Source organism: Eurypyga helias, unplaced genomic scaffold (genome assembly GCF_000690775.1).
Source record: "Eurypyga helias isolate BGI_N326 unplaced genomic scaffold, ASM69077v1 scaffold51420, whole genome shotgun sequence".
In the NCBI taxonomy this organism is placed as follows: Eukaryota; Metazoa; Chordata; class Aves; order Eurypygiformes; family Eurypygidae; genus Eurypyga; species Eurypyga helias.
Genome location: NW_010228629.1, coordinates 2,124 through 16,536, shown reverse-complemented (window position 1 = coordinate 16,536; position 14,413 = coordinate 2,124). Strand labels below are relative to the sequence as shown.

At 42.0% G+C, this 14,413-nt stretch overlaps 1 protein-coding gene across 1 annotated transcript; it reads left to right on the top strand.

Moving 5' to 3' along the window:
• The first annotated feature begins 1,296 nt into the window (after positions 1-1,296).
• Positions 1,297-14,140, top strand: TK2 (thymidine kinase 2, mitochondrial). Its single transcript, XM_010159789.1, has 7 exons — positions 1,297-1,365; positions 4,344-4,433; positions 6,452-6,525; positions 12,459-12,547; positions 12,855-12,934; positions 13,582-13,662; positions 14,042-14,140. Exons 2-7 carry the CDS (start codon positions 4,350-4,352, stop codon positions 14,138-14,140), a joined length of 507 nt encoding a protein of 168 aa, XP_010158091.1. The 5' UTR covers positions 1,297-1,365; positions 4,344-4,349.
• Positions 14,141-14,413: the final 273 nt, after the last annotated feature.

The following is a 14,413-nucleotide window of genomic DNA, read 5'->3' as shown; positions in this document are numbered from 1 at the left end:
GCCCCGAGGTCTTCGAAGCTCTGTGGCCCGGCCTGGGAAGTCGGTGGGCATCGCACCACCACTGGCCTTGCCAAAATTCGTTTTTCCTTTCTCGCAGGAAACTAGCAGAGGAGTAGGAGGCGTAACAGATCTGCTGAAGGGCTGTAGCAACTCACTGTTAGACTCTTTATGGTGTCAAGGACGAGAGAACTCGGGCTAAAACTGTGTCAGTGTATGCCACGGCACATCTGTTACCTGACCCAACGAGTACCTAAAGCCTTAAAGATTGGTACTGTCGCAAACGTTGATGGGAAGCAACAGAGAACCCAAAAACTTCATGGAGGAGCTCAGATTAAGAGGCTCAGTATAACTGTAAGTTGTGAAGACCTCCTCCTTGGTTGTAACTTCTGTTTATTTCCATTCTAGATAAACATCTGATAAAAGAAGATGATAGAAAAACAGTTGTAAGTACTTGCCTTTTGTTCAGAAAACAGTATAGAATGTGCAGCCTCTTCCTTCCTTACAGTCTGAGCGCACGTGTGTGGGCAGCCATTGGACGTGGCAGTTTAGCGAGTGATGTCCAAGTGGGTCATGGGCTTCCCGAGTTCTGTAGATGGCAGTAAAATGGGTTTGTGTGAACGCAGGGTATTGTTGTAGGGACAGGTGTCAGCTTGGGGTCAGCACTGCGTGCGTAGCGTTGCAGTTGCCTCATACAACCCAGCCAGTGTGAATTTGTTTCTTTTGCACGTGGAATATAATTATTTTAAGCTATAGATAATTTTAAGACAGCTGAAACAAAATTCCTTTAATTATTTTAATTGGGCAGGTTTCCAAAACCCAAAAATTTAATGCATCTTAAGGCTTAAAGCGGTGTCTTTAACGGATACTGAAATTATTACTTGAGTTGGCATTTATTTGAAGTTGCAAGTGGAGCTGAAGTCTCTGAGGGCGAGTCGTGGCGGGCAGGATGCTGTGGGTGCGGGAGGAGCAGCAGCCCAGCCGTAACCCTCTAAAACTCTTGGGGTCCAGGGGAAGGGAAGTTGGGAGCAGGGCAGGCAGTTGGCTCTGCGGGGGTACCAGGAAGTAAGGCTGCCCCTCGTCTGGTAAAGAGACAGTTGGCTTATATATGGCAGGGACAGAAAAAGTGGTGGTCTGCGAGGAGTTGCAGCGTCCAGACCGATCCCGTGTCTTCCTGTAAAATCATCTATTTACATTGTAAGGAGATACACTCTATCAGTCATGCTATTTGTACATATGCTGTTCACCTATGAGGTGGCACGGTTTTAAGAAAGCGTTACTATTTTTCATCAGGTATGTATCGAGGGGAACATTGCAAGTGGAAAAACAACATGCCTCAATTATTTTGCACAAACTACCAGCATTGAGGTACTGGATTACATCTTTGTCTTTATTTACATCAGTAAGCAGTTTGTTGTCTTGATGGTTGAGTTGGAAGTGTTGTTTCTTAAGCTAAGGAGACAGGAGCAGAGGGTTGTGAGCTGCTGCACTTCTTAGTGCATGTATTTGGCCTCTCTTCCCCTAACTGTTTATGGTCAAATTGTAGAAGAGAATTTTAGATCATGTGTAACGGAGCACTGGATGCTCAGATATCAGTGAAACCCGTGGATCAGAGTTTGTACCTCTGTAAAGTAACAGCAGCCCACAGGGGTTGGGCAGCTTGCTTGCCCTTTCATGTAACTTGAATCTTACATGTACCTTGTAATAAGCAGAGTAAAGATAAAGAAATAAGGAGGTAAAAACACTGGTGTCATGTAGCAGATCTCCATAAATGGATGGCTTTTTAAAAATGAAAAATCTGTTAGAATTTTTTCTGGGGATTTCTTAGACTGGTGTGGTTTTGATTTCATATTGCTTAGAACAAGATTAGGGTAAGGGCAGGCTTACTGTATTTTGAACAAAATTGAGATCAAACCTCAGTGAGCAATTGCTTTTGTGTACATTGGCTATTAATACTTTTCTCAGTGGACCTGGGAACACATGTGCTAAGCTGTAGGATTCCTCACAGAAATGCTAGGTTGCCAGATGTGATTTGGTAATTTAACAGGAACGATCTGTATGGAGTAGAGTGCTATCCTTTGGGTTAATTGCTGCACTATATGCAAGTTAAAGTTAGCTTTTTTTTTTTAAAGAGCTAGTTAACTTTCTAGGCTTATCAGATTCTCTTAGGCCTGGCTCTACAGTGTCATTGGAGTTTCAGACCCTACTTGGACGAGATAAGTCTCCTGTGACTATCTATTTGGGGTAGAAGCTTTTCTGATTATTTTTGTAAAGATTTTGAATACATTTTATTTGTTAGATGGCAAAAATAAAATTAAAAGTTATATGATAGCATTCTGATCCTCTCTGGCTTGGCTGACAAGTGTTGCCGTGACAAATTAATTTGTGAGGGAACGAGCAGATTGAAATGCAATCAGTACTCAGCTAAGCCATTCTTTCCCTGTATCATACTGATTTTCACTCAAAAAAGTGAAATTACATCCAGGCTCATTAGGTAATTAATCCAGTATTTTATTTTGGTGGTTTAAAAATGCTAAAGAGATTTGTATAATGATATTTTCCAACATTGTCCATTATTACCTTTTGTATTACAGGATTCAGTGCTGTTTTCTGAACAGGGATGAGCTTTCCAATACAAGTCCAGAATACTCTGACTTGCTGAATGAGTATTCATTAAAAATAGTTGTAGACTTCTAGGGTCAAATCAAGTATTCTGAATCTAAAACATGTTTAACATGGATTAATTCTTTTTAACAAGGTTCTGACAGAACCGGTGACTAAGTGGAGGAATGTTCATGGTCATAATATCCTGGTAAGTGGCAGAAATTAATTCTACAATTTCTGTTCTTTCGGAAAGACGTGTGTGAGGCCTGATCAACAGCAGAACTGTTACAAGAGGGGTGGTCGTAATCTCATACAGCAAAAATAAAGCTGATGATGCAAAAGATCTACTACTGTGATTAAGATGTGCATGTAATAGCAACATTGCAGCTAAAATGTGGTTTTGGTAGGGACTGAGTCTTTTATTGGGCATGAGCTAAGGAAATTCACAGAAAGCTAAGCCCTGAGGGTGACAGTTGTTTCTAAATCTACTTAGGCCTGTTTCAGAGAAGGGCAGAAAATCACTCGGAAAGTGGGGGGTGGATCTGACCAGTTAAAGTTGTTTGACTGCTGAAGATAAGGAAGGTTCAGTCCTGGGAGGTGCTGAGAGCTGCTGTTGTGTTTGGGGAGCCCTTGTTTCTTGGAACCGTTCCCCACAAGTTTCCCCTTTGTCACAGCTGTGCTCGGAGACAGCAGTCGGAGCTCTGACTGCATCTGCAGATAATGCTTTCGCTAGGGTGGTTGGAGTGGTTTCTGATGTCAGTCTTGCTTGTATGATCACCTCCACAGCAAAAACCTCATTGCTGGCCGAGGTGGGCATCTGTGCTGAAGCTTGTTTGGAATTTGCTGTCAGCATGGCGGTGTGGATACACGTTTGGGCACGTGTAGTTTGGGGTGTATCTGCTGCCAATACTGCTATCACAGGCCCTGTGGAAAAGTAAGCTGTCTACTAGGAGTGGCTGATGCTTACTTTCTTATTATTGGCAGAGGGATGGGGCGTGCTTGGCTGTGTCACACATCACAGCAATCGGTGCACTTCAGAATACTTTCTCATCCTGATCTTGGACAAGGGGAAAAGAGAGGTCAGATCTGTGGAATGAAGCCACGCTGCTGACTTGAAGTTTGTCACCTCAGCAAATAGACAACGATGTCTTATTTGGAGTCAGAGCTTTTCTGTGCTTTACAGGATAGACTGTTGCCTATAAGTGCATGTGTGTGTGTGCAGTTGCAGCAGTTGGGAGGAGTGGAAGATCTGAGAACTGCTTTGAGGATCCTTTGGGAAGAACAGTTGTTGATGCTAAAAGACACCTTTTCTGAGACCCAGACCATACTTACTAGAACCCTATATGCATTTTTGGATGGACTGGGTGTACTGAGAGTCTTATCAGTGCACAAAAATGGAGTAGCAGTTACGTTTTTTAATTACTAGACCTATTTGAACTCTCTCAAATGGGCTGTGCCTTAGTCCTGACTGTTCCAGGTGCAGAGTAACTGGTTTCTGTTGACTTCAGCCAGCGTTCCAAGTGCCCCACCGGGTGTCTGTGAGGACCGGGATTGGAATTCTTATATCTGCATGTGGAGAGCAAATACCCACTTAATTCTTGTCAGAGCTGGTGTCAGCTGTTTTAGTGCACTCCTAGCAATTGTGTTGCAATGCAAAAGTTCCTGAAATGCCCAACTTCACTTTTTTTGCTGGTTGACCTAACCAAAATGTTTGTCTGTCTCGCTTCCATCTCTAACCCCAGGGCTTAATGTACCAAGATGCATCAAGATGGGGGATAACCTTGCAGACGTACGTACAGCTTACGATGCTGGAGCAGCATACCAGACCAATGGTAAACAAACAGATTTTTCTTTTAATATTAAAACCAGTTAGATGTGGTGATGAGCAGTAAGTATTTTTAACCTTGTATCCAAAAGTTAAGATGCTGTTTGCATTCTTTCTTTGTTCCTGCAGTGAGTATGATTTTTAATAATGTGACGACATTGTTGATATGCTCAATGTGTGCTCCAGGAGGGGTGAAACATCTTCTTCTTGCCTGCTCAAAACTTTTACTTCCCTAAACTATTACTGCTTTCTTTTGCACTATCCTTGTGAGCTAGAATCATAGAATTGCCTAGATTGGAAAAGACCTGTAAGATCATCTAGTCCAATCATTGACCTACCACTGACAAGTCCCCCACTAAACCATCTTCCTGAGCACAACATCTACATGACTTTTAAAAACCTCCAGGGATGGGGACTCCACCACTGCCCTGGGTGCCTAATGACCCTTTCAGTAAAGAAATTCTTCCTGATATCAAATCTAAATTTCCCTCGGCACAACTTGAAACCATTTCCTCTCGTTCTGTCACTTGTTACTTGGTTGAACAGGCCGACGCCCATCTCTCCGCACCCTCCTTTCAGGGAGCTGTAGAGAGTGATTAGGTCTCCCTTCAGCCTCCTGTTCTTCAGGCTGAACACCCCAGCTCCCTCAGCCGCTCCTCATCAGACTTGTTCTCCAGACCCTTCACCAGCTTTGTCATCCTTCTTTGGACATGTTCCAGCACCTCAGTGTCCTTGTGGTGAGGGGCCCAAAACTGAACAAAGTACTCAAGATTAGTCCTCACCAGTGCCGAGTACAGAGCTAAAATCACTTCCCTGGTCCTGCTGGCTACACTGTTCGTGATACAGGCTAGGATGCCATTGGCCTTCTTGGCCACCTGGGCACATTGCTGGCTCATGTTCAGCCGGCTTTCTGTCAGCAGTCCCAGGTCCCTCTCTGTCTGACAGCTTTCCAGACACTCTTCCCCAGGCCTGTAGTGTTGCTGGGGACTTTTCTGCCCAAAGTGCAGAACCTGGCATTTGGCTTTATTGAAACTCATACAGTTGGCCTTGGCCCATTGACCAAGTCTGTCCAGATCCCTCTGCAGAGCCTCCCTACCCTCCAGCAGATCAACACTTGCACTCCTCTTCATCATCACACGTCAGTGACTTGTCTGTAATTGGTCTCTGTGTAAATGTAGCTATGTCAAAGCTTTCGTAAACACTAGGTAATCTTAAAGATACTGTCATTACTCATTCTACTGCTCCATGCTGTTCAGCACAAATTTAGCCATTGCTTCTTGTGTTTATCTAAATACTTCCACTCTTTTTTTGTATTGCTTCTTTTCAGATGTTTTGCATCCATTTTTTCTTTTTTTTTTCTTTTTCTGTCTAAATTCACACATTCTACCTGTCTTATCAAGAACTGTTCATTTCTCTTTCCTTCAAGCACCTTTTGATACCTTCTGCACAAAGTCTTCCATTCCCTGATCACAAGATCAGATTTTAGGCTTATACCTTAATGTTTGTTCTTGCATTATGTTTTCTGAGTTTGTGTCAGGGGAGGCTCTCAGAAACACCACATACAATAGTGATACCAAACATAGGATCGTCAGCTTTTTTGAAGAGGTGTTTTTCCAACATGATAGGTATCTCGTCCTGTTGCAGAAAAAGCTCATTCAGGAATTCCTGAGGATCACCCTCCATTTAAATCTGAGCTTTGCTGTCATTTGTGCCTTGCTGAAGCTGTTGTTGCTTCCCTGGTCCTTAATGTGCAGAATTGAATGCTTCTGTCTTTGAAACGTGTGTATGAATAACAGACGAGTTATATATGTGTTTAATAACGCAGTGGCCACAGGGAAGATTGAGACTACTTGGTTTTTTGTGATTCCCACCCTCCCAGTAAATTTGTTTATCACAAGATCTGGAAGAACTGAAAATGTTATTATGTCATAATTTAAAAAACATGATGTGCAATATGAGCTTGAAAAGAAACAAATGTGCTGAAAACTGTAAACTAGGCGGTGACTGTCAGATTTTATTTTGTAGATTTCCCCCGTAAGAATGATGGAGCGATCAATTCACAGTGCAAAATACATTTTTGTAGAGAATTTGTATCGAAGGTATGGTGTATGGTTTTCTACTTTACATTCTTGGCTTAATTATATTACAAAAATACATATAATCAACTGATAATTTCTTTGGTACTTTGCATCTGAGTGGTCTGTGAAATCTGTCAGTTCTGTGTCGGAGTGGCAGTGTTTTGCACAGGTCGTGCTGCCCACTGGTGGAATAAAACCTGTAGGACATGTGTCCGCCGAGAGCCGTTTTCAGAAGTGCTCTTGTGTTTTTAGAACGTCTTACTGAGAACACCATTTACTGCAGTTACCTGCTCTCCAGCTGAACACGAAAGTTTTGCTTAAATCAAAGCAAACACCTTCTCGATAGGTAAAAACCACGAGGACTTAAAGAATAACACTGTAGGAGGGAGAGAACTAGATAGTGTTATCCCACCTAGTATCCAGGATGGGCACTTCTTGCAAGCAGGAGCTTGGGTGACAAGCAGGAGCTCGAGTCACATGCTGTTGCTCAGAATCTGGATTCATAGGATCAAAATAGAGTGCATACCTTGGTAGGCTTGTGAGTAGAGCAAGAACAAGAGCTGTTTGTCTCTAAATGTCACTTTCTGAATCAGGTCCCCACCCTCATGTGTGCATGGGCCAGAGGTAGAGCTATTGGGCCTAACCCGGGTTATTTTGTTCTGGGGGATAAGACTGTGGCCTGAAATAAAAAAGCATTTATTGTCTAGGTAATGTGTGACCCATCCATCCCATGCTAGCTAAAACAGTGCAGTCATCAGCACTGATTGGCTTGGGGTTTTGTTTGTTTGATTAGAATGCTGACCTGTTGTCAAGTGTATGTAACGTTGTTCTTTTAATGGATTTTTCAGTGGTCAGAGGCACAAAACCAGTTTCTTGTCCCTGTCTACAGGGAGAATGGCTGCATTGCCACAAGGTGGCATCCGTGCTACATAAACTCCCAGCCTCTTACTGGTGCTGCTCTGACAGTTGAGAGAGACACAGTAAGATGCCAGGCAGACAGAAGGCCAACTGCATCCTGTGCTGTATCCAGAGCAGCGTGGCCAGCAGGGTGAGGGAGGGGATTCTCCCCCTCTGCTCTGCTCTTGTGAGACCCCACCTGCAGTTCTGAATCCAGCTCCAGGGCCCTCAACATCAGAAAGATATTGACTGGTTGGAGTGAGTCCAGAGGAGGCCACGGAGATGATCAGAGCGCTGGAGCCCCTCTGCCATGGGGACAGGCTGAGAGTTGGGCTTGTTCAGCCTGGAGAAGGGAAGGCTCCGGGGAGACCTTATAGCACCTTCCAGTGCCTGAAGGGGCTACAAGGAAGCTGGGGGGGACTTTTTACAAGGGCCTGTAGTGACAGGACAAGGGGGAACGGATTTAAATTGAAAGTGGGGAGGCTTAGATTGGATATCAGGAAGAAATTCTTCCTGGAGAGGGTGGTGAGGCACTGGGACAGGTTGCCCAGAGAAGCTGTGGATGCCCCATCCCTGGAAGTGTTCAAGGCCAGGCTGGATGGGGCTGGGAGCAACCTGGTCTAGTGGAAGGTGTCCCTGCCCATGGCAGGGGGGGTGGAACTGGATGGGCTTTAAGGTCCCTTCCAACCCAAACGATTATATGATTCTGTGACTATTTGTTCGAGTTTGTACACAATGGATATGTATTGGGATCTTTATCTCGTTTTTAATTACTGACTCTTTTTTTCCCCATGGAGACAAAGTGCTTTTGTCCCAAAGATTGAGAACTTTGTTGCTATGAGGCTAAGTCTGCTTATGTCAACTCTGTGTATTCATATTTTAATAAAATTTTGATGAGCATCTAAGGTATTTCATGGCTTCAGCACTTTTTGATGTTGGGTAGAAGGCATTTGGTTTGTTATGTTACAGCAAGCTAGAAGCCAGCTGATGCTACCAGTAGCAAACCAAAATAGGATATGTAAGTAAATACATCCTTCTTCATATCCTGTCTCCAGTGGTAGTCAAAAGTAGTTGAAAAGAGTGTAAGAACAGGGTAAGCATTTTTGATAATTTCCGAGTATATCCAGCAGCTGACAGTTGAGGCACTTCCTCATTCATCAGTGGTTTCTCTGCATTTAGTAACCCACAGGGAATTTCTTTTCTTTGAAGCTGTCCATTTTCCTCCTAAGCTCCTATAAACCTTTAGTTTCCAGGACATCCTTTGGCAATTAGCTTTTTCTACAGCTTTACTCCATGCTGTTTGCTCACTGCCCTGTCCTTTGTATCATAGGTCTTTAAGGATCACCTAGACTAGTCTCAAAAACTAATACCTCTGTGTACAGGAAAGAAAGCTGCATGTAAGAAAGGACAGGATGATAATGGGAGCGTGGCAATGGTAGTAACCACAACTACAGCAGAAACAAAGTCCATTTCAGAGTTAGGAAAGCACATGAAATCTCACGCTAGGAGGAGGTTTTGTAGGGTAGAGGTAGTACCCCTGGGACTTCAAACAACTGCTGGGGAGCCCGTGTGAGGGAGCAGGTTGGGAGAGTCATCTTAGTACCTTCAGGTTTGTTCATCTGCCTCAGCATTCGGCACAACTTCAGAACAAGTCATAGAGGGAAGAATAACTCAAGCATTGGACAAAAATGTGGAAGTCAGCACATCATGTCTGGTGAATCTAGTAATTGTCTTTTGTAACGTTCCCTCCTCTGCCACCAAACAAAGGCAGGTGTGAGCTGAAATTATGTGTTTGGCAAGGAGGTTTGGGGAGACTTTCTGGCGTGCTTATTCATTAATGCAGAATCTGGCGATGAATGTGACAGGAAAACCCACTGAGATACTGACAGGGAACGTATCAGGCTGGAAAGAGGTTACTCATGTTGGATCAGCCTTTGGATTGGTGCTTTGGTACAAAGGGTGGGAGTATGCTAATAAATTCTGTCATTCAGTTGAACTAACAACAGAAGTTTCAAGTGTAAGGTGAAAGATTGCAAGTTTTTTTTAACATACGCACACATAATTTTATATATTTATAGGAAAATGAAAATTGGTCACAAAATACTGCTAGTATTGTGTAGCCCAGAGAAGAGTGACTCTTGGAAGTATCTGGCAAAGGGCTTCCAGGAGAGAAATGGAAATATTGGTGCTTTTGTACGCAGCTTTTCTGAGAGCTTTTCAGCATCACTTTTTACACTTTTAATAGCTCATTCATGATCTGTGAACTAAAACTGAGACAGGTGTGAAGCAGAGATACTGGCATGATCAAAAGAATGGAAAGCCTGTTTAAAGAGACAAAACCAGCTTGACTTACTTGTATAGAAAAGTTGGGAGAATACACTGGTTGCCTGTGAGTGCACCCGTTGCAAACACAAAAAAACCCGCGTCACTGAAATTGGAAGACTATAATAACAAAAGAATAATTAGGTACAAAAAGGCTGTGAATACATTAAGGGCTAAAAATTAGAAGATGGTGTCTTAGCCATCAGAAGAACAAAGAGAGAATACAAACTTTACACTTGATGCTCTTACGTAGACGGATAATAGTGCCCCGTGGCAAGAAAAATGCCTTATAACTTAAAACTATTGATTCCCATGCTGTGCTTTTTGTTCAACTGCTGCATAAAAATGTTAAAAATCATTCTGTAACTAAACAGACTTTGCAAAGGAAAATGCCTTTGTATCTTCCAGAGGCTTCTTTCTTTCCTTGTTACTGTTTCCTCAAAGGAATCTGGGGTCTCTGTAGGGGAGTGATTCTAATTCTTGTGTAGGATAGTCAACATGTAAAAATCTTGCAGAGAACACAGGAGGGGCTGCCCATTGTAGAAGCTGAATTACATCTGTCTGATGTCAGGTCAGTTTTGTTTTCCAGACGTTCCATATCTTTTAAATTTTGCTGAAAATGTTAAAAACCCAAACCCCTCAGGCTCAAGCTATTCAACAGGTATCTTCAGCAAGGGGGTTGTTAAATAGCTGTACGGAGGGCATTTTCCCGTTAGAAGTATGTAAAAATGAAACAGAACTTTTGTGTTTAAAATAAGACTCATACTGAGTGGGGTGCGCACGCTGCAAAGAGCAGAAGTGATTTTCTGAATCCTTTTTTGTAAGAGGAGGTATTGCTTAGGGTCCCAGTCTTAAAGATGGAGAAAAATCACTTACTTCTAGTCTGTGCAAGCTCTTCTCTTCAGGAGAATGATGAGTTGAAGCCAGAGATGAAGAGCTGTGGGAATATCAGGAACACCAGCTCTTCCTCGATGCAGTGTCACTCAGTACTTGTGTTTTGGCTTTGCAGGCTTTTTCCCAGAGGGAGAAAGAGAGTAAGATTTACAACGATGATGGAAGGCTTAAATTGTGAGCGATGGCTGCGAGCGTCTCTGGCATGCAGAGATATGCATGAGTGCCCAAGTTCTTACTGCAATTGCACGTCTGAGTTTAGCACTGAAAGACATGCTCGTGTCAGGTGTAGGAGTGTAGAAAGATGGTGGAAATGTAAAGATGTGAGTGCGTGCGGTATGCTACGGGGGAAGCACTAGCAGTTCCATTTGCCCCGTTTGAATTCATAGCTATTTATGATATAAAGCTGGTTCCATTCATGTTTAACTTTTGCAGTTAAAAACCTTACGTGGTAGGAGTAAAATGTCAGCAAACTTTGGAAATGAAAACACCCTTTAGTGCCTTTAACATCACGTGTATCTCTGTGAATCTTGAGCCTGATCCAGAATCCTCACGGGGTTATCCAAGGGACTCTACTGACTCGGGGGAGGCAAAGGCATGTTGTCTGCAGGTCAGGGCAGTGCAGAATTCACTGGGATGTATCTGCCTTTTAGGGTAAGAATAGCGGGGATTTTTTTATTTCTCATTCCTTTTGACTTTCCCCTTTTCCCCACACGCGACTGCTACGTTAGCAGAGTAGCAGTGAATTGTGTTACCCCATTTCTTGGGCGCTTTGGGACGCAAGATACTCAGCTGGATGGCAGGTAAAGAAGGGAGGTGGTACAGATACTGGTTTTCCTTCCTTGCATGCAGTTTTACCAGAGACCAAAGCATGTTGCCAGGAGAATGGTTTAAAAATCCATGGAATCTTGATCTTCACTATTTAAAATGTTGCAACTTGTCTTAATCATTCAGCTGGAGAGGACAGGAGCTGCCGCACACCATCTCCTTTTCACATTTCTGTTGCAGAGGCATTTAGGAAAGAGCGGGGAGTATCTGTTACTAACCACCAGTTTTGAAGAGAGAATGATGTAAAACTAGTAATACTTGACCAGCAGTTTGGTAATAAGTGAAAATTCCAATGCTAGTAACAGCATATCATGTGATTCTTAGTACATCCTCTCTAGACTCCCTTTCACACGAGTTGTTTGATATCTTATTATTCTCACAGAGATGACACTGGGGGAGTTGTCTCCAATATTGTCTGTACTTTCTGAATGCAGAGTTCAACTTAAGCGTGTGGAATATTTCAGTAGTCTTTCTACAGATACTTATTACAGTGGGAGGAAATTAAATTTACATGGTGTCATTATTTTTTCACTGCCCTTTACTATGGCTTCTGTAATGAATTGTCAGTACTGTGTAGTAAATCAAGCCTTTCTGGTGACATGCACAGCATTAGTTCAGATAGATTTGAAATGATCCTGCTATAAAGAACTTCAGCAATATAAATACCACTGACACTAATTTGTTGTTATTGTATAAGTGTCGGTGTGGTAATGTTTTTCTTCTCAGGCACCAAGTAATTATTTCTTAACTGAATTGGGAAAAAATAATGTTTGTAACTGTTAATCAAAGAAACTTTGTATTAGTAAGTACCTTTTTTAAAAGAGAGAAAGATTTGGTCTTTCTATTGTATAAACAATGCTTTATGAGGCCTTGAACTTGGGTGGGCATAATACTGGTCTTGTTTTCATTTCTGGAGTAAATTGGGAGTAATTCTAGTCAAGTGGAAAAAAAAAATAGGAGTTTGGAATTGACCTGTGCGTGCTGTTCAGTGACTGGTGACTTTTTTGTTTATTCAGTGGAAAAATGCCAGAGGTGGATTATGTTGTCCTGAGTGAATGGTTTGACTGGATCCAGAACAACACTGATGTTTCAGTTGATTTGATAGGTAAAATTTTGATGGGATCTGGAGGGGCATGTTTGGCTGGGTTTCCTTACGGGGAGAAGAAATAATTCTTGTTTCTTGGGTCACAAATAATCACATTATTCAATATGATAGTGGCTGTAGTATGTAGGATCAGACAGCATGAATTCGTGGATGGTTCATGGATTGATTAACTGTAATGCTGCAGGGGGAGGTTCAGTGGTGGTACACAAGTCAGGATTCTTTCCTTCTACAGTTCGTGAAGTAAGTTTCTTCTTTGTGTTTATAGCTGGTCCTTGAACATAACTATTACAATTTTTTGTTGTGGCAGTTTATCTGCAGACTTCTCCTCAAGTTTGTTATGAGAGGTTAAAGAGAAGATGCAGAGAAGAGGAAAAGATCATTCCTCTGGTAAGGAGTTCCTTCAGTATATGTGGTTATGATGAGCTTTAAAAACATAATGATTCCAATCTAAATACTAAAGTGATATCCTGAGTGTATTGCCAAAATGGGGTGCAGCTGTTCCCACTGCAAGCTAAAACTTCAGTATTTCATTTTGATTTATTTTATAAAAATGATTTATCATGCACACTGACTTTCCCAAGTACTAAGTCTTAGTAATCAGTGTACTATATTCATTCAGAGTTAGGAGAAAGTGAACTGGGAATTTTAGGGAAATGTATTGACAGAGAAAGTGCCTTCAATACATATTCTTTGCAGTCCTGCCCTTTTTGTCCTTACATCTCTTTGTTGTATTTTTCTCTGTAAAATCTTGAGCCAGATTATACCTCTGGGAGAAAAACATGGGTGTTGATCTTAAAAGGAGCTGAGAGCCCTGTGCTCCTGTGAGCTCTGTGTCTTTGATGTGCTTCATGGAGTGAAACATTATACTGGGAATTAATTTTTCTCAGAAACCTTCTGATGCTTCTTATTTTTGTTAGTGGAACTATCTGATGCTGGCTTTTATATGTAGTTCTTAACTACTTACCAAATACATAAAAACTGCGATGTGTGTTTCATCCCTGGGCATGTGTGTTACTTGAGTGCCTCTTTTCTAGGAATATTTAGAAGCTATTCATCAGCTCTACGAGGAGTGGCTCATTAAACATACACTGTTTAAAGTTTCCTGCCCAGTGCTTGTGAGTATTATTTTAGTAAACATACGGAGGACTGTACTCTTCAAATATTAAGTGTTATGTGGTGGTAAAATAAGTAAATCTGCTTTTCTAATAACCTTTGGAGAAGGAAAACTTCATAAAAACATTTACAGCTATCCATAATGTATAGCATAAAAGTCTGGCCTTCCATCTCCTTGGTGGAATTTGAGGGTCTGTTCACTGACTGCAGATCAGAGATGTAGGTCTTCAGCGAATGGCAGATTCTGAACAGAAAGCTAATCGGGCAGATCTCTAGGAGTAGATCGGTTTGGTTTCAGTGGTAGTCTGGTTCTATTCTGCTCAAAAGCAGCCCTGATTTACAGTTTCAATTGTGTCTAATGTTCATGTTGTTCTTTTCAAGGTTATTGGAGCTGACCATGATGTGCACGAAATGATAGAAAAGTATGAAGAAAACCGGGACCAAATACTAAACCCATACAATATGCAACACCATTTGTAGAAGTCTGGGGGGTTGTATCTGAAAAAAACCCGTTTATGGAGTCTGATTTGGGGGCAATTTTGAGTATTTTTAATATATCTAAATATAATGGGTTTTGCTTTTAAATTATGTTTTGTAGCATGTGGTGGACTTGTTGCTACAAAATGTTCAGGTATGAGTCGTAAACGGCGTACAAGGCAATTCCCTTTTCATGTGTTCAGGTTCTCCATCAGTTTTACTGTGTCAGTTCTATTCTGCTAAAACACAGCCATTTCTCCCATTTCCCACTTCACG